This window comes from Cherax quadricarinatus, chromosome 4 (genome assembly GCF_038502225.1).
Source record: "Cherax quadricarinatus isolate ZL_2023a chromosome 4, ASM3850222v1, whole genome shotgun sequence".
Taxonomy (NCBI): Eukaryota; Metazoa; Arthropoda; class Malacostraca; order Decapoda; family Parastacidae; genus Cherax; species Cherax quadricarinatus.
Window position 1 is genome coordinate 63,644,106 of NC_091295.1, and position 20,946 is coordinate 63,665,051.

Consider the following 20,946-nt stretch of genomic DNA (forward strand, 5'->3'; position numbering starts at 1 on the left):
GTCAGTTTTTCTTAACAAATGTAACTCATTCATTGAAAACTATTAGATAATGTTTAGAGGACCTTGAAGTAAAAGTTATTTTTTCTAATGCTCAAAGTATAGGAACGTTTGAGAGCTTTCGGCCTCTCCATGTTGAATCAGTCATCAGGAACATGCACAGGAATTAGGAACTTGCACAAAGGCAAAAGAATTCCCATGAAGAGGTAGTATTAGCCAGCATCGTATAATTACATGGTAAGACGCTAGGCAGTATTGTAACTCTGGTTGCCACTGCCACCTGTGGTCTAATAGTTTCGGCTACTCCACCTACTTGACGTAAAATGTTGTATATCTTCTTCAGAATTATATTCCTTGATGTTTTAGGTGGTTATTACTGTCAGGAAACTTTGTATGCTTTTGAGTATAGGAGTATAGAACTACCCAATACAGTGTACATTGTTCTAGAAAGATCATTAATGTGGGTAACCCTTTTCCTATCGGAAAGTGACAAACACACACACACACACACACACACACATATATATATATATATATATATATAAATATGTATATATAAATATATATATATATATACATATATATATATATATATATATATATATATATATATATATATATATATATATATATATATATATATATATATTGTCTGATAAATTAGACACATGTGCAACTCTTGGGTATCTTTATTAAGGAAACGTTTCGCCACACAGTGGCTTCATCAGTCCATACAAAGGAGAATCTTGAAGAACAGGAGGAGAATGAGGTAATCAGTCCCTCAACCTTGAGTCGATGTGGTCAGTCCATCAATCTTGAATAGAATACGGCATACGTGCTGAGAAGGAGCTTATAAACCGTTGGCAGGAGAGGTGCAGAAGTCATAGGTCGTGTAACATTTGTTCAATGTGGAAGTAGGTCGTGCCCAAGAATTAGGCAAGCGAAGAATTCCCAAGTATTAAGATCCCAAGAAGTTGCAGTGTCTGACAGGTTTGTAGATGAATGGTTCAGAGAACCGACATGTTGATAAATTAGACACATGTGCAACTCTTGGTTGTGCAACTCAAGGTTGAGGGACTGATTACCTCATTCTCCTCCTGTTCTTCAAGATTCTCCTTTGTATGGACTGATGAAGCCACTGTGTGGCGAAACGTTTCCTCAATAAAGATACCCAAGAGTTGCACATGTGTCTAATTTATCAACATGTCGGTTCTCTGAACCATTCATCTACAAATATATATTGTCTAATATGCTGAATTAGTCAGTTAGGTTAAACTTCCCTTTTATAAAATTTTCGTAAATGGATTAAAAGATTTTTTCACTAAAAATAGTGTAAAAAATTTTTAGTTTTGTATCAAACCTGCGAGACCTAACCTGACCTGACCTACCTGGAGTGTACCTGTAGAGGTCTTCGGGGGTCAACGCCCCCGCGGCTCTGAGACCAGGCATCGTGGCTGATCAAGGTCTGATCAACCAGGCTGGTACTGCTGGCCGCGCGCAAACAGTGCATATATATATATATATATATATATATATATATATATATATATATATATATATATATATATATATATATATATATATATATATATATATATATATATATATATATATATATATATATATATAAATGCAAAAAATACACGAATTGCTTTAATTCCGTTGTAGTCTGTGCCTTACTAGAATAAGTTTTTTCATTCATAAATGCAATTATAGAATTTTTATTTATAAGATACAGTCAAATGATAAAACTTATGCACTGCAGAATTCGTTATAAAAGGATTATTGAATTAGTGTCCAATAACTGATAACCATTTAATTATGATTGTGTTACATTTTCTGTAACGTTTATAAATTTCGTATCCAAATTTATTTATCTTTTCATCATCAGGTCTTATCAAATTTTATGCCACGCACTTTAAGATTTAACTGTAAATAAACGAACTTTAAATTATTTTTTCTGGCTATTGCATTAGTAACAACGTGGCAAAGAAAACTGAGGCCTAATCATGTTTAAGCCAGGAGAGAAGAACAGAATACCTTAACTCCTAATTCAAAATTGTGTGAAAAATGGCAAAAAATCTGCTTGAAACTCAAGCAAATGTAGATTTATATTAGTGAATTCAATATATATGAACTCCCTATTAAAAATGATAAAACTTAAAAATTTATTACACATTTGTTTGTAAGGATCCCTGTAAATGACAAGTACTGATGGAATCTGTGTCAGACTTTACCGTAGTTTACCCCAACAGAAGATGAACAGCTTCCATGAGCAGTCACCAATGGCTATGTTTCCTCCACTATATACTGACAGCTGACTACAACTAAGCACTTACTTCTTGACTACTGAGACTTAGCTGACACTTGTGGGTGTGCGTGTGTGTGATTATTTTAGTTGGTTAAGTTGCAATATTTGGTTTATAAATCCATAAAAGGCTGGGTTTTATTAGTTATGATATTTATGTCTCGTTTTACTTTTGTTAATTCCTGTTTATATAAACCTTTGTTTTTTCTCTTTTGTTGCCTTTTTCATTGTTTTGATCCTCTACAACAGCGACAAGATGAGGAATTCAAAAAGGGATCTCCTCTCCTCTAACCCTGTGTACAGTGGGGCAAGTAGGCACCACCTAGGGCATGCTTTGTTGTTAAGCTCACTCAAAAAGATAGCTGATACTGTATTCCAAGGAATTCCTTCCATAACAGCTTTGATTCGTGATTGTAATCATAATTAAACCTAAGCAAAGCGGATGGTATCATCGAAGTTTTTGCATTTTTCCGTGTGAATGAAATTAAATTTTTGAGAGAGCCTAACAACTTGTGAAGCCTAAACGTTATGATGCCTGTGACTTGAAGAGTTCTCGACTAACTGGAAAAAACATCACCACCCTCTCATTAGCTCTCCTGCCTATCTCCAAGGCTTCGTGGGACACTGAGTCATTACAGTAGTAAAATAGACTGAACGCACTACGTTCGAAGCAAAATTAGATTAGTAAGATCAAAATAAATTGTCGATATTTAATAGTCAACAGTCAAATTTTCTTAGTATGTTCTTAACCTCTCTTGCCATTGACAACATTTCCTCTGCTGAAAATACACCGATTCATCATTGGCTCCAAGCCTAGAAAGCGCAAGATGGAAGTCTTCCAGTGCATACCACATAGAAAAATGAACCCTTTGAAGAATGTTTTTGGAAGGACGTGGGGCAATCATATTATTCCACTTTGCGAATTGGTTGCCAAATACTGTGAGCATTTATGCCAAAAGTTCTCTGAACAGTAGAGCGAGGCTGCAAATGGAATTAAGAGAAAATGAAGCCTAAAGATAATATCATTCACATTTCATGAAGTTAACAATGATTTATTAAAATTGAGTTTGCTGGTTTTAAGAAAAAGAGCAGTAGTAGGAGTGAAACCTAGCTCCCCCCAAAAATTATATGAATTTTAAATTATTTATAAATGAAGGCCAGTAACACAGGAAGTATTGACAAGACACGTTTAGCAAACTGAATAATATTTTGCTAATTTTAATATTTTGTCTTAGAAGCCTACATAGCAGTGAATTTATTGTTAGTCTCTACATAAATTTATTAACGAGATTTTTCAGATGCAAAATATTTGCTATTTTTTGTACCCAAGTTTACAGGGAAAATATAGCTTCTAAATTTAACACATTAATTGTATACAATTAATTTAGAGGTCTTGCATGTTTTACTTTTATTAATATATAATTTTTGCCATGGTTACCGTAGCACACAACAATAAAATTGTTTTTTTTTAATTATAGATTTATTCGTTTGTGCATTTTTAATTACTTAAGTAACATAATGAAGTTATCTTATATTTATACATTTTAATGGCTAAAATATAGTGAAATGCTCTGAATCATTTACTTCACTAATACAATTTTGGATATACAAACTATTTTAGAGTATTTTTTTAGAAATATATAGGTTATTAAATGCATAATTTCTTATTTTATATCAAAAGGATTTTTTTCATGTAAGCTAATATTTTATTTTTCCTATTACACTGAGTCACTAAGACTAAAAAGATATGTAAAGACTATCTAATCAAATATATTTTTCTTTATGATACTTTTTGCTATCTCTCATTAAGAACAAAGAAAATTATTTATTGGCTAACAGTGCCGTGAAAAAACTGGTAAGACTTAACTGTACTCCAGTATTCGAAATATGAGAATAACATAGGGGAAAAGAGAAGCTTACGGTGTTCCGAAACTCGACAGTGTAGATGGCTTGAAATATTGAAAATATTACTATAAAACCAAAGACATTAAAGAAAAGATTACAGAGACCAGGTCTCAGTGTACAGAGTTGACTATATGTCGAGTAAACTTTGTAACTTTGAACTGATTTTAAAGTTTGTTGCGAGCTCCCACTATAACTTTACGGCTTACGAGCAGACTTTCAACATCCCACAGAAGGGTGAAAACCTTAATAAGAATTCACCTTGACAACAAACGTAATTCATGGGGAAACCCATCCGTCGCTAGCTTCCAATAAAATAAATTTTATTTGTGCTTGCTCGTATATTCGAGTGATATCTGACTCGTGTATATTAACGACCCGCCAAGAAACGTTTCAGGATGAAGGGTCGTCGGACGGCCGAGAGAGCATAAAGCCATCCAGTAAACACAGGACTCACAGGACCCATGGGCTCCTGTGGGGCAGGAACACTCTGGGGTCAGGGAGTGGTGGGTAAAGGCTTGAGACTGAGACGGTGGTGTTGTTTGTATTTTCTAGGTGTTATCCAAGGACTCAGTAACGGTGTCCGTGGATGCTGTGGTGTACTACCGAGTGTCCAACCCAATGGCTGCCGTGTGTAACATCTCCGATTTCAGGTATTAACACATTATACTCGCTAATCCTCAGACATATGTGACACATGGGGGATTTTTCATAATTCTTCTAAAAATTCACCAAATGCTGAATTGACCTCTGACCTAAAGAACAAAATTGATACCAGCCACGTACAGGTGGTTTGGGCAATGGGTATCTTCAGGTTGTATGGGGAATTGGCATTGTGCATTTACCACAACACAACCCACTCGTGCGACCTGATTGGCGATTCTTTCTCGTATCTGTAATAATTTAAACCCCTAACAAAACAAAATACTTAACAACAAGAAAGCTTTAACAATTTTCATAGATTTTGGGTCAAGAGATATACTAGTTGGGAGATGTAGTCACCAATCAGAGCGTGTGGTACTGGGGAGTGTCTGCTGGTCTTGGTTCTGCTCCATAAGGCTTCACATGATTGGGCAGCAATCACCCATAAGAACTCAAACTACTCGCGCGGTAAGTCTTATTTTTCCAATATGTCCGCTGAGCTAAGCCGTTTGAATGCCAAAATATTTCAAAGCTTTGTAGTGTTGAGTATTATACCGTTAGTTAATATTACTGCGAAGTAAGTGCAGTTTATTTAAAATATCCAGTGCTAAATTTAAAATTTTCAACTATTTCCTAAATAAATTTTTAATTTTGAAATAAAGAAATATTATTTTTAGATGTTCGTACTGTGAGTCAACCATCGTATCTATGCTTTCATCAGTTTCTAAACATCTCAATTACACCGTTGACATAAGTATATTTTGAATAAAATTAAATTTCATAAGACAAATCATTGAGTGATATTTTTATTCACATAGATTAGTTAGGCTAATCCCTCTTTCGTCTTCACCTTCAGACCAATAACAATTTTTAATGAATAAATTATTTCATATATGCAACGGCTTACGGACTTAAATGGATGAATGAGACGTAATCAACTTGCTTTAAGGTTTTGTCAACTAAGTCTATAGCCAGAAAGGATCAATCTTGCTTGTATATTTAAAAATAAAAATCCAGATTCGGAACACTGGACATTTCCATTAATATTTACATACATTCTTACATTTACTTACTTTTACTTTGCACATTTTTCTCGATAATAATGTAATATAATTTTTGTACATTTCTTTTGTACATAAGATCATCCGGACTTCCCTCTAGACGGCAGTTGGCTCACAATTTCCCTTCCTTGGTCTAATTCTCAACATTGCATAATTCCTTATGAGGCATCGAAACTGTAGTCCAGCGATATAGACTCAGTATATCCTTTCCTGTAATTCGGATGATATATATAGGTCACTCCTGCATGTGACCTGACATGAGCAGCCATATGTGTAACCTAACAGGAGCAACCAGGGTTGAGTTCAGTGCACAGCTAAAGAACCATATCCGCATTCTCCCTCCAAATTATATCCCAGATGCATATTATAGTCCGACGAATATTAGTTGTTAATATTGCAGTATGTGTCGTATTTGATAGAGTATATCTTTCTAATAAGTATTTTTGCTTTGTAAAATAAGTCTCATCAGTATTTTTATTAATTTTTGCTGTATTTGCGTTTATGTATATTGTATTAGTCGCTTGTTTAAATAGATAACCTAATAGATAGTATCTTTGTTCGCCATTTCCTGTATTATATTTTGTTCCTGTAATGTTATTTACAACTATATGATTCGTAGTAAGTACCGCCAGACAGAGGAACGTTAGATGTGTCGTGAGCACTTGACAATATTTACGCATCCCTTACCCTCCCCTTCGGCCCTGTAGTAGCCTATGAATTAGTCTAGATGATTATCGATTAAAACACATGTGCAACAGTAGGGTATCTTTACTGATGAAGCGCTCTGCCTATACAGTATGTTTCTTCAGTCAAATACAAAGGGAACAATAGTAATAAAATAGAGAAGACGTAATCAGTCCATCTACCTTGAGGTGGTCAGTCCGAAGAAGAGTTCAGCTCCGTGGAAATGAACTCTTCTTCAGGCTGACCCCTGATTACATCATCTTTATCTCATTACTGTTGTTCCCGTTGTATTTGACTGAAGAAGCCTATTGTGTAGGCGAAGCGTTTCATCAATAAAGATACCCAACTGTTGCACATGTGTCTTAATCTTCAACTTGTCGGTATTTATACCATTTTCAATAATAGATAATTATCGTTGACACCTTAGAAAAATCTGTTTCCTATAAGTTTATCCATTTCCATTTCTTTCATTAGTCACATCCATTTACCTATGTTTATTCCAATCTACTTAACCATTCCTATCCACGAAACCTTCACTTGTTCACTTACAAACATATGCTCACAATTATTTGCTATTATGTTCTGCATCTTAACCACATTTACCTACCGAATATTATACCTTTATCAAGCTAGCTGACACCTCACCTTACGCTTTCTCAAGTTTGCATATGCCTTGACATTCTCTGGTACTTCCTTTCAAATACTTGTTTTTTTGGCTAGGGCTTGTACATATCCATCTTCTCTTGTATTCGCCCTCCTTATAAACATAATCTCACGTCTTAAAACACTCATTACCTGTTTTATTTATTTTATTTTATTTATTTTTTTACTTTTTCTCACGAGTATATAATTATGTTCCAATTTCCTTTCACTATTCTATTTATTATTATTATTATTATTATTATTATTATTATTATTATTATTATTATTATTATTATTATTATTATTATTATTATTATTATTATTATTATTGCTATTACTATTATTATTATTCCCTATTCTTGTGCTTCTAATTAAAATTTTTAATATATGGTCACGTGTGTTAGCTTTACTATTATTATTATTATTATTATTATTATTATTATTATTATTATTATTATTATTATTATTGCAGATTTCATGACTTAAAATGAATATGACTGACTTCGGAAAGCCAATAGTTACCATGAACACAGATAGCCATACATTATTGTACAATAAGAATTTCAGTTCATTTTGCTTTCCACTTCTTATGGACACAAAGGTTTTCTATGAGCATGAAGTCAAAATCCCCTATTGTAACTGACACCTATATTTTACGATAGTATGGCTGAGTTCCTGGGGTGATCTTGTAATCTTGGCCAAATGGAAGAATTCCTGGAAGCCCATCATTTTTGGTTGCATCCTTCAACAGAGGTCATAATATAATTTAAAAAAAATCATTCTATCAAGTTCACAGTACTGGGAGTTATTTATATATAACGGTGTAAACACGTTTTTCCATGTTATTACGTGCATTTATGGTAGCATGTACACACATGCTTGACGTATGTACTCATATATGACGAGCAACAAATCTACGTTCAAAAAATATTCAGAGCCTTTGTACATCTTTCCTGTGCACAGTTACGTTAATTTTTCCATCCGCCACACATTACCTGGGATTAGTTTAACATGTTATTTCGTCCTTAACACTCAGATTAAAGTAACGTGTATTCACATTCAAAATTCAAGGTTCTTGTAAATTCTTATTTTCTTATGCACACCAAGAACACAATGCTGGTCCGCAGTTTACCTTTAAATTTAAGTGGCTGTTCTCACTTTGCCAGGTAAAGGTCCACCGACTTACTAGTGCGACTTGGGATGCCTAGATTCTGAATAACCAAGAAGAACGCTTATGAAAATTCATAAGACTAAATTTAGAATATATATTTATACCATAGCGAAAAGAGTTTACCTTACTTATGAACAATAAACATGATCTAATTTCTTCTAAGCATTAGAAACAAATAAAGTAGTAAGAGATACAATACAAAAAAAAAAACGCTGGCCAAAGATCTTACAATGAGAGACAACTGAACTAGCCAATGTTCTGAAGTAAGCTCTAATTCTTCCACTGAGGAAGCACTCTAAAATGGTGGGTAGTGCTGACAAACGGAGCATTAAAGTAGGCACGGATACATGAAGCTCTACTCCTAGATGAATAGTCATGACCAAGACCCGATACTGCTTCTTGAGGTTCCTGAAGATGGAGCCAGATACCAAACATCAGCTTATCCAGGTATAGTTAACATCCGGAACGGGATCCCAGTTATAAAAACTAAAGAAGAGTTGTATCACCAGACATTAGTAGCTTTTTCTATTAATTTAGTAATAATAATTTCTGGTCCATCTTTACCCTCAGGTCAGTGAGACTCATACCTGACCTGTGTGATGACAAGAGAACACAAGGAGATCATTAATGGGACACTACTTTTTAGACATTAGCTGAAGGACAATAGAACTAACAGTTTACCTCGGCTTAAGAACAAAATTGCCACTGGTAATTAGTGATAAAATTATTAGCAGCAAAAAAATCCAAAACTATTCTATAATAAATAAGGCGGAAAAACGAGGAGGATGAACTGAACAGATGCCCAGTGCCTCGACATTAAGTAAATTAAAATATATACAAAATTGCACGTACACGCACACACGCACACTCACGCACACACACACACACACACACACACACACACACATACACACACACGCACACACACACACACACACACACACACACACACACACATACACACACACACACACACACACACACACACACACACACACGCACACATATATATATATATATATATATATATATACATATATATATATATATATATATATATTTATATGTGTGTGTGTGTGTGTGTGTGTGTGTGTGTGTGTGTGTGTGTGTGTGTGTGTGTGTGTGTGTGTGTGTGTGTGTGTGTGTGTGTGTATGTGTGTGTGTGTGTGTGTGTGTGTATCGTGCCGAATAGGTAAAACTTGCGATTTTGCCTTAAACAACAACGCTCTTCCTGCCGAATAAGGCAAGTGAAAATTTGCGTATGCAATAATATCGCAAAAATCATTCTGAACCTAACGAAAACAAAATATATTTCACTGTGTTTGTTTATTATTAAATTATTATAAACTTATCTAAAACATATTTAGTTGGATTAAGCTAAATTTAATTGCGCTTGTTATAATAAAGTTCGAAAAGTTTTCTAAGGGTCTTTTGGTACAGTTATTAGATATGTTGAAACCCAAACATTGGATATGGAGAACCCAATATGGATACACAACAATGCTACTTCCATGAGAGTTTTAATATCTGCATTCCAGTAGGAATAATCACATACATATCATAGAGTAGACTGATACGTTCAGGATATCTCCAAGTATTTTTCGCATCACTCATACAAAGGCATCAGCGGTGAGCAGGCCCAGAAAAATACTAAGTTTCTCGAAACTAATGGAGGTCGTTGTTTTAAGAGGCATAGATTCAGCAGTCCTTCTGTTAATGAGATTAAGACTTTGAAAGTCTTGAGCTGAACGATGTGTAACGTCACTTTTTTTATCATTACTGTTAATGAACAAAATGACGACACTGAGGGTTCAAGGATTTTTAGCTGTAATAATTTATCAGCATCTTTGATAAATTCTTGTCTCAGATGCACTGACTTACAAATTTAGTTGAAAGCAATTCGATCTCGTACATAACCGTTGATGGTCTTCCCTGGGTGTCAGTAGAAATGTTTGCGTATCGATTAACCAAAAGGTCATTTCTACCTATTTAGTAATACTCCAACAAAAGATTAATATTTACACAGCGTTACAAGAAGGATCAGCAGTAATGATTTCTTGTTTCTTCGAAATCAAGGTCAATTTCAAGAATATCAGTAACACATACCTTACTTGATTCATCTTCATCAGCCGATTGCTAGAATCCGAAAGGATTTCGCCAAACATTTTTAGACAAGTCTTCGTTTCTCCGATAACATTTCTGAAGAATAATAATAATAAGTTCTACTTTCCCCTGAACAAAAGGAAAGGGTCTTTTAGATATTAATGATCTTGTAAAAGCTTTCTCATCTACTAGTTGTCTTATTACCCTTGGTTAGTAGAAGAGAAAGTGCTTCGTCACCAACAGTTTTCTTTTCTGGCTTTTGATGTCGACATGTCTTACTCGTCTCCATACACTATTCTTCGTATCTTACTCAAACAGTTTCTCAAGAATAGTTCAAAGAGGAATTGGTAATTAAAGAGAACATCAAAACTAATTTTAACTTCTGCCCATAAGTATTTAAGATGCTTGAGGGCTTAGAAAATGTCGTTTATGCAGTCACTCAAAGGGACAGTATCCAACGTCTCTCATGGTGAATAAGGAACAATTATCGATCCCAGTTTTCGGATTTTAACCATTTATTTCAAGATCATAAGCTTATATTCTATCCTACAGTTAAAACTATATTATTATGGAGTGATAAATATTGATTTGACACCTCGGAGTTGATATATATCGTCCATTAGTTTTGAGGCGAACCAAGTTCCTTCAGCTGAGAGTACTTCATAGTAATGCCAACTCTTAAGAAAATATTCAGCTGCTCTTCGGCTACATCTACGGATGTGATAAATTTCAAAGACAACATATGGAAAGATAGGTGTATAGTCAATCAATGTAAGGATATACTTATGATCTTCGATGAATATTCTGAGGATCTGCAATATAAGACTACTCTTTCAAAAAATTGCCGTGAATATGAGCATTCTCTCCATTGGTACTCTCTGTGGACGACCCTACGAGCTAAAAGCTGACACACTATGTATAACTAACATGTTTTATATCAGTTTTCATACCTGACCAGAAGTAGAGATCTGGAAATTCTGAAACACTGAAATTATTTACCTTAGATTGAGCTCTAATCAGCATAATAATGGAATCACTAATGCCTAATATGAACTCTTCACATTCAGATGCAGCCTGTGTTATACTTCCAGCAACTTCTGGTGTGTCAGAAAGTTGAAGCGTCGTGTTGCGGTTCTCATGAGCAGGAAAATTCAAACAGATTTTTTTTTTTACCTTCAAGATTAGGAATGAGATCTGCCTCTAGTACCAGGTTTTGCAATTATGTTCTTTACGGAAAGTAGCTAAAATGAGATTTCCTGTTAACACTAAACATCACAGGGGCTCTGATTGCCTCAGTCCAACCAATTATATTGTTTAGAATGTACTTAATATGTAATTACCGGAAAACTGTCCTTGCTTCCCTATATACAAATAGCGAATACAATATGACACAAGAATACCCGGCGTCACGTATGATATTTTATATATGCATTTCCTCTGCAGAAAGGAACACTGGTGTTATCCTCTTCGGACAATTTGGGCTTTTTATATCCCAAACTCTGCTGGTCCCAGTACTTTAAGTCTAGTTCTCGTCAGCTCCTTTGGCCTTTGGATAAGTACTATGAACCGCAGCAAAGGTATTTACTGCTTTTGCTAAATCCAAAGAAGCAGATTTCAGGTCTGAGTTTATTAAGAGAATGCAAACAAAAATTTATCACTGACCATGAAGTCTCTCAAAGAATCGTAGTTGTGCTCAGTTTCAGCACTTTCCATCCTGGAATGAAGAGTCGAATTAAGTTCGCTTCAGGTTGCGTAAAATTTTGTTTAGGAGTCATCCTCCACCTGGGAAATTCAGATCGGTAAGAGCCATTGGTTTTGAAGTACTGATAAAATCAAAATAAAAAGTTTGATTGCAAATATGAAAGAAATACCACAGTGAACACAGGAAATAAAACCTGAGGGCTTTCATGTGTTTACACATATCTTCAGAGGAAAAGAAGAGGCAAGAGAAGCAGGAGTATATAATCACTGTTTCAAGTTATGTTTTAAAATATAATTATTTATTATGTTATGTCATTATCAGCCAACGTTAATTCTTGATGAACAGGATGGAGGCTCATAAGCATTTTCATTCATTTTCTGCTTGAAAAACTAATTTCTTATGTTTAGGTTACCTTTTTTTTTTATCTTAGTTTCAATTTTCTTTTAAGTTAGAGTATCTCCAAGATATCTTATCAAGCTGGATTTCTTTCCTCACTCTCCAGACATTCTAGCTAGATGGTCCTTTCCGTTTGTTCATCATTAACTAACTTTCTCTCCTTTTCCTCTCTTGCATTTATTCTGTTTTTCTCTAGCAAGTTCCTTTCTTCAGTTCCTCTCCAGCAAGTTCTTTCTCCTCTTCCTCTAGCTAGTCTTCTCGTTAATTTAGAAGAAAATGTAATCTAGTGCTGTGCCACTAAACCGTAATTTCTTACCCTCTCTCCATCCAAAAATGTATATTCTTCAATGATGAAGAAAAATACCCATTTAAATAAAACAAAGAGCATATCCGGATAGTTAGGGGATTTTTACTTACTACAAATGAAGAATAAAATAAAATTCTAATACCTAATCATAGAAACAGACACATAAATCAATAATAATCAGTAATATAGTTCGAGGAATTAAACCAGCACATCAATAACAGTAACTCAAGCAATGAGCGGAGCTAACTCCTCTTTTCACCATGAACAATATCGTGAGGGTCGGATAATCTCACGAGAAACCTGTGTATAAACTGGCTCAAATTAGGGCAAATTATGACCTTAAACGTGTTCACAAAGGTAAAGAAATACTGAACCACATTGTTTATAAATGGATAACCGGTGATGACTTCAAAAAGCAGAAACAAATAGAAATCTTTTGATGTGCTGAAAGACTACTAAGCTAGCTGCATTGTATTACCCAGTTAGGTTTAATAATAATAATAATAATAATAATAATAATAATAATAATAATAATAATAATAATAATAGTAATGAGCTCTAACGATTGATGGAGAGTGCTAGTCGTCGACATTTATTATATGGGAAGTGGTGAACATTACAATACAATAAACCACTGCTCGATAAAGTTCCAGTCAAGAATTAACAGCCAAGTTAAAATCCGACACAGGTTTTTTAGGTGACAATAAATTTCCACCCTTTGCTTGGTTCCTGAACTCGGAATTAGATCCCCATTATTCCAAGAGTAGTTAGCATCCGGAACACGATCCCAGTTATAAAAATTAAAAACAGCTGTATCACCAGACAGCAGCAGCTTTTACTAATGTAATAAGATGGACACTGCAATTTCAACTTTAGCTAAAACCAACAGAACCTAACGGTACGGTTTACCTCACCTGAAGAGTAAAATCATTTGGTAACCAATCATGAATTTTTTAGTACCAAATTCAAAATTCAAACCCATTCCATAATGGCTAGGATTATTTATGTATTTAGAAAAGGAGTGGAGGGCTCAGTGAGGCTCAGTACCTGGTCATTAATTAAAGGGAAATAGCAATGATTGGAAAGACATACGTCCACTTCACCAGGTCCATTACACAGAAAGTCTGATACCTGATTCATAGGTGGCGCTGACATGCATGCGACACTGAGCGAAACGGGAAGTCCAAAGACTTAATCTACTCCTTTTAACTATTTGGATAAATATATAAATACAGGGCATATATAATTCTCATGTATGTATTTAGCCTTAGTACCTTACTAATACACCTTAGCCATAAACTGTGGCCTCGACATTTATCCAGATATGCTCATTATGGAGATCGGACTGGCACTGGATATATTTATTTCCACACTGAAAGAAGCCCTTTGATACAGGACCATGGAAGTGGTCAATGTAATTTAATGAACTAGAAATGTAGGTTAAATTCACAGAAAATGTAAAATAATGTGTGAAGAAATATCTAAATAGAAACAGATCTCGGTAAGAGACGATTCACTGACGTATTATAACGAACGGGTCTTCTCGGGCTCTGTGCTGGTTATTTACATACTAGTGTATGTAAATAACCTTCTAGAGGTCTGGAAGCATATTTTTCAATGTACAGACGGTGAAAGCTAGTTGTGACGTTAAATACTGATGAGAACTGTCAAAAACTGGGAGATATATATAGGTTTCAATAAAGCTTGGAAAAATGTTTGCTGGAATTCATCCCCAATGAAATTAGCAGAAGAATAAAGTAGACTGAATGAAACGTATCATATAGGGAAAAACCAGCTTTTAGAAAAGAAAGATGTACACAGCACACCAGAAACACAAATAAAATTATTGATGCCAGCGGCTCATGCCAGACTTGTAAACATTAGTGTGATATTGAACAGCCTTAGTAAGGAAGCAATAAGCTAATGTACACAACTTAAATATTAACAATCCTCGTACTTGATACCGTACCAGGTGGAAAAATGTGCAGCATAGTTGGTATCAGTGGTGAGAAATATTAGCACTAAAGAAAGATACAAGAACCGAAGCTCAGGACTTTAGAAGGTTGAAAAACAATGTGAGATATCACAACACACAAAATGCTGTTGGATTATAAACATCATAATATCTGATGAATAAGACATTCGAGAATAAGTTATGTATTTTTATTTCCAAAACGTTTTACCTGCGCAGTAGGCTTCTTCAGTCGAGTACAGTGGTGACTAAATATGTTATCAATTCATCAGCCTTGACGTAGTTTTAAGGTGGTCAGTCCTACAGCCTTAGTTTTTCCGCAATTCTACAGGTTGAAGGACTAACCACCCTCAATACTACTTCAAGACTGATAGACTGATCCCGTCATCTTTACCTTTCCACTGCTCCTGCGTCTCCATGTTTAGTCACCTCTGTATTCGACAGACGTCCACTGGGAAGGAGAAGCGTCTCAGAAATAAAGCTACCTAACTGTTACATATGTATTTTATTCATCTATTGATACCCTAATGACTCGCAGGTACTTTGGGAAACATTTTTTTACGAAGATGATTTAGACTAGAGATCAGTATACGAAAGACCGACACAGAATATAGCTTGGAAGCAGTTATCATAGATCAGGATCATGTTAGGCCATTCTGTATTAAATAACAATATCAAAAACTGTACCTCAAAATCTACAAACTTAATTAATAACCAAATGTTATTAAAAAGCCAGTATATCCTGTCCTTAGCTCATTATAAGCAAAATTTGCACTCAGGCACAGACTACCTCTACAAAGGACCAGGTATAAAACTTTAGAAGCTGAGAGGGGTAATTTTACAAAGAAAAAAAGGATGGTATATGATGAACTGAACTGAAGGAAGTAAAGCAAATGCTAGGAGGAAAAGCAAGGGTCGAGCAACAAGGAATAAATTAAAACCACAATAAGAGGCCTTCCATGGAAGACTATCAGCGAGATGAGAAAGAATACCAGTGGAACTGAACAATCTCCTAACGAGAATGCACAGGAAGTCAACAGAAACAAAACAACTGCCAAACAGTCAGAAAACAGCATAGGTAATCAAAATATAAAATAGGAGGAAATAGATGTGAATAAATTATCGGTAGACTAGTTTTGATGGTCATCATTCTAGAGAAGGTGCTAGAAAATATAATGAGAAATTATAGTAGAGAACCTAGAAAACTGATGCCTAAGAGACAACTAGAAAGAGTTTGGAGATTGAGAAAACTGTTTCACGAATCTTTACAGTATCATTACAGCTTAATGGAAAGAAAGTAGAAGAGAGTGGAATAAACTTTATATCTTATTAGATACTATGAGATTATTTACAGCACAACACCACGCGAAAAACTGTTAAACAAACTGGAAGAAGAGGCAGGAGTAGCAGGGATGGGACTGAGGAAGATACAAAAATACTTAGCAAATAGAAGGCAGATGCTAATGGTATGTAAGAAGGTCTCGGAGTCTGCAGGGGTGATGCGTGGAGTTCCCCAAGGAGCAGTGATGAACTTCCTCTGTTTGTGGTATACATAAATAAGCAGCAATAGATTAATAAATATTATACATATCTTTGTTTACAGAAGATTTTAAATTAATAAGGTAGCCGATGAGGACAAGGAGAGGCTCTTAAATACCTTGAACAGGTTACAAACATGGTCAGGTAAGTGGCTACCTTAAATTCATTCCTGGTAAGTGATGGTGATGAAAATAAGGAGGGAGAAGAAATACTGGACACAGAATGTATACAGCATGCAAGAGGAAAATTCTAGGAGTAAGCAACACATGAAACAAGTACATATTATCAGTATAACTTCTGAACATCTTTCAGAAACTTTAACAAAAATTCGTTCAGGACATGTACAAAGTACGTTAGGATCATTATGAAGTATAATGCCCACATATGTTCAAGCATGTAAAGAAACTACGAAAGATCCAAAGGATCGTAACAAGATCAGTATTTGAACTAAGAGTAAGCTAAAATATTCAGCCTAACAAAACTAGAAGAGAAGAAACTAGTAAAACATAATAATGACACAAATGCTCAGTTAAATAGCTTGGACGGTTACTTTTGGCGCGAGGCGAGAGAGTCAGGTAGAGAAACACATGACGCATAGGGACGTTACGAAGTACGTTTATAGTTTGAAGAATGTGAATAAGTTAAACTAGATGAAGAGAAGGGAAATATTTTAGACAGTTTCAAGAGTAATTAAGATTAGGCAATAAATGCCCGTAATAAGTTAAAAGGGTTAATATTGGTTACGAGGCAGGCCCAGGAGCTGTGAATCGATCCCTGTAAGCACAACTAAGCGAGTACAGTCTGTCTAACAACTCTCCACACAGCATATCTTCACCATTCAGTGATTTAAAAAGGATGATATATATATATATATATATATATATATATATATATATATATATATATATATATATATATATATATATATATATATATATATATATATATATATATATATATATATATATATATATACATATATGTATATATATATATATATGTATATATATAAATATATTATATATATATATATATATATATATATATATATATATATATATATATATATATATATATGTATATATATATATATATATATATATATATATATATATATATATATATATATAGAGAGAGAGAGAGAGAGAGAGAGAGAGAGAGAGAGAGAGAGAGAGAGAGAGAGAGAGAGAGAGAGAGAGAGAGAGAGAGAGAGAGAGAGAGAGAGAGAGAGACAGAGAGAGAGAGAGAGAGAGAGAAATTCCAAACGCTTTCTCCTCGCTGCAACATTCATCACCCATGCTTCACACCCATATAAGAGCGTTGGTAAAACTATACTCTCATACATTCCCCTCTTTGCCTTCAAGGACAAAGTTCTTTGTCTCCACAGACTCCTAAGTGCACCACTCACCCTTTTCCCATCATCAATTCTATGATTCACCTCATCTTTCATAGACCCATCCGCTGACACGTCCACTCCCAAATATCTGAATACATTCACCTCCTCCATACTCTCTCCCTCCAATCTGATATCCAATCTTTCATCACCTAATCTTTTTGTTATCCTCATAACCTTACTCTTTCCTGTATTCACTTTCAATTTTCTTCTTTTGCACACCCTACCAAATTCATCCACCAATCTCTGCAACTTCTCTTCAGAATCTCCCAAGAGCACAGTGTCATCAGCAAAGAGCAACTGTGACAACTCCCACTTTATGTGTGATTCTTTATCTTTTAACTCCACGCCTCTTGCCAAGACCCTCGCATTTACTTCTCTTACAACCCCATCTATAAATATATTAAACAACCACGGTGACATCACACATCCTTGTCTAAGGCCTAATTTTACTGGGAAAAAATTTCCCTCTTTCCTACATACTCTAACTTGAGCCTCACTATCCTCGTAAAAACTCTTCACTGCTTTCAGTAACCTACCTCCTACACCATACACATGCAACATCTGCCACATTGCCCCCCTATCCACCCTGTCATACGCCTTTTTCAAATCCATAAATGCCACAAAGACCTCTTTAGCCTTATCTAAATACTGTTCACTTATATGTTTCACTGTAAACACCTGGTCCACACACCCCCTACCTTTCCTAAAGCCTCCTTGTTCATCTGCTATCCTATTCTCCGTCTTACTCTTAATTCTTTCAATAATAACTCTACCATACACTTTGCCAGGTATACTCAACAGACTTATCCCCCTATAATTTTTGCACTCTCTTTTATCCCCTTTGCCTTTATACAAAGGAACTATGCATGCTCTCTGCCAATCCCTAGGTACCTTACCCTCTTCCATACATTTATTAAATAATTGCACCAACCACTTCAAAACTATATCCCCACCTGCTTTTAACATTTCTATCTTTATCCCATCAATCCCGGCTGCCTTACCCCCTTTCATTTTACCTACTGCCTCACGAACTTCCCCCACACTCACAACTGGCTCTTCCTCACTCCTACAAGATGTTGTTCCTCCTTGCGCCTATACACGAAATCACAGCTTCCCTATCTTCATCAACATTTAACAATTCCTCAAAATATTCCCTCCATCTTCCCAATACCTCTAACTCTCCATTTAAAAACTCTCCTCTCCTTTTTTTAACTGACAAATCCATTTGTTCTCTATACATATATATATATATCTATATATATATATATATATATATATATATATATATATATATATATATATATATATATATATATATATATATATATATATACATATATATATATATATATATATATATATATATATATATATATATATATATATATAAATATATATATATATATAATATATATATATATATATATATATATATATATATATATATATATATATATATATATATATATATATATATATATATATATATATATATCAATAACAACACTGTACTAGCCAAGGACTCGAACCCATGCTGCATTGGCCTGCCTCATGGTGGGCGAAAACGCATCACGCCCTAATCCACTGTGTGTCCTTGGGTAGGGAGTACAACATCCAGTTCCGCTGGATGCCCTACTTGTAAGGATCGTATGGTCCAGTGGATTAGGGCGTCTTGCGTTTTCGCCCACCATGAGGCAGACCAAAGCAGCATGGGTTCGAATCCTTGGCTAGTGCAGTGTTGTTATTGATCAATACCACTCGTTCGTGGTCATATATATATATATAAATAAATAAAACCAGCACGTGCAGTTCCTTGTTGACATGAGAAGGATGTTATGTCAGATCAATCAAGAATGTCATCGAAAGGTAAAAAATTATTATTAACATCAACAATGAGAAGAAAAATCTCGGTCTGAGTACTACGAAAATGTGAGGAGAAAAATCTAGTAAATGTTTCTCCACAAGTATCAGCTGACTTGTACAAAATACAAGAAGACCCAGGAGGTGGCTTGTACCACAACCTCATGACCTAGCAGGTGGCTTGTACCACAACCTCATGACCTAGCAGGTGGCTTGTACCACAACCTCATGACCTAGCAGGTGGCTTGTACCACAACCTCATGACCTAGCAGGTGGCTTGTACCACAACCTCATGACCTAGCAGGTGGCTTGTACCACAACCTCATGACCTAGCAGGTGGCTTGTACCACAACCTCATGACCTAGCAGGTGGCTTGTACCACAACCTCATGACCTAGCAGGTGGCTTGTACCACAACCTCATGACCTAGCAGGTGGCTTGTACCACAACCTCATGACCTAGCAGGTGGCTTGTACCACAACCTCATGACCTAGCAGGTGACTTGTACCACAACCTCAGGACTCAGCGGGTGGCTTTTACCACAACCTCAGGATCCAGCAGATGGCTTGTAAGGCAACCTCAGGACCCAGCAGATGGCTTGTAAGGCAACCTCAGGACCCAGAAGGTGGCTTGTACCACAATCTCAGGACCCGGAACGTTTCTTGTACCACAACCACAGGATCCAGGAGGTGGCTTGTACCACAACCTCAGGACATAGGAATTGGCTTGCACCACAACTTCAGGACCCAGCAGGTGGCTTGTACCACAATCTCAGGACCCGGAACGTTTCTTGTACCACAACCACAGGATCCAGGAGGTGGCTTGTACCACAACCTCAGGAACCAGGAATTGGCTTGCACCACAACCTCAGGACCCAGGAGGTGGCTTGTACCACAACCTCAGGACCCAGCAGATGGATTGTACCACAACCTCAGGACCCAGTAGGTGGCTTGTACCACAACCTCAGAACCCAGTAGGTGGCTTGTACCACAACCTCAGAACTAGCAGGTGGCTTGTAACACAACCTCAGGACCCAGAAGGTGGCTTGTAACACAACCTCAGGACCCAGGAGGTGGCCTGTACCACAACCTCAGGACCAAGGAGGTGGCTTGTACCTCACCCTCAGGACCCAGCAGATGGCTTGTACCACAACCTCAGGATTCAGAAGGTTGCTTGTGCCACAACCTCATGACCCAGCAGGTGGCTTGGACCACAACATCAGGATCCAGGAGGTTGCTTGTCCCACAACCTCAGGACCCAGGAGG

At 35.8% G+C, this 20,946-nt stretch overlaps 1 protein-coding gene across 12 annotated transcripts in view; it reads left to right on the forward strand.

Annotated features, from left to right (window-relative positions):
* LOC128684495 (band 7 protein AGAP004871) overlaps positions 1-20,946 on the forward strand; it is a 1,214,601-nt gene that overhangs the window by 1,048,040 nt on the left and 145,615 nt on the right. For 7 of the 12 annotated variants that reach the window (XM_070096985.1, XM_053770705.2, XM_053770704.2 and 4 more), the window contains one exon: positions 4,763-4,860. The exons of the other annotated variants lie outside the window; for them this stretch is intronic. In XM_070096985.1, the coding sequence (XP_069953086.1) occupies positions 4,763-4,860 (98 nt within the window). The remainder of the gene's footprint in view (positions 1-4,762; positions 4,861-20,946) is intronic. 12 annotated transcript variants of the gene reach the window in all.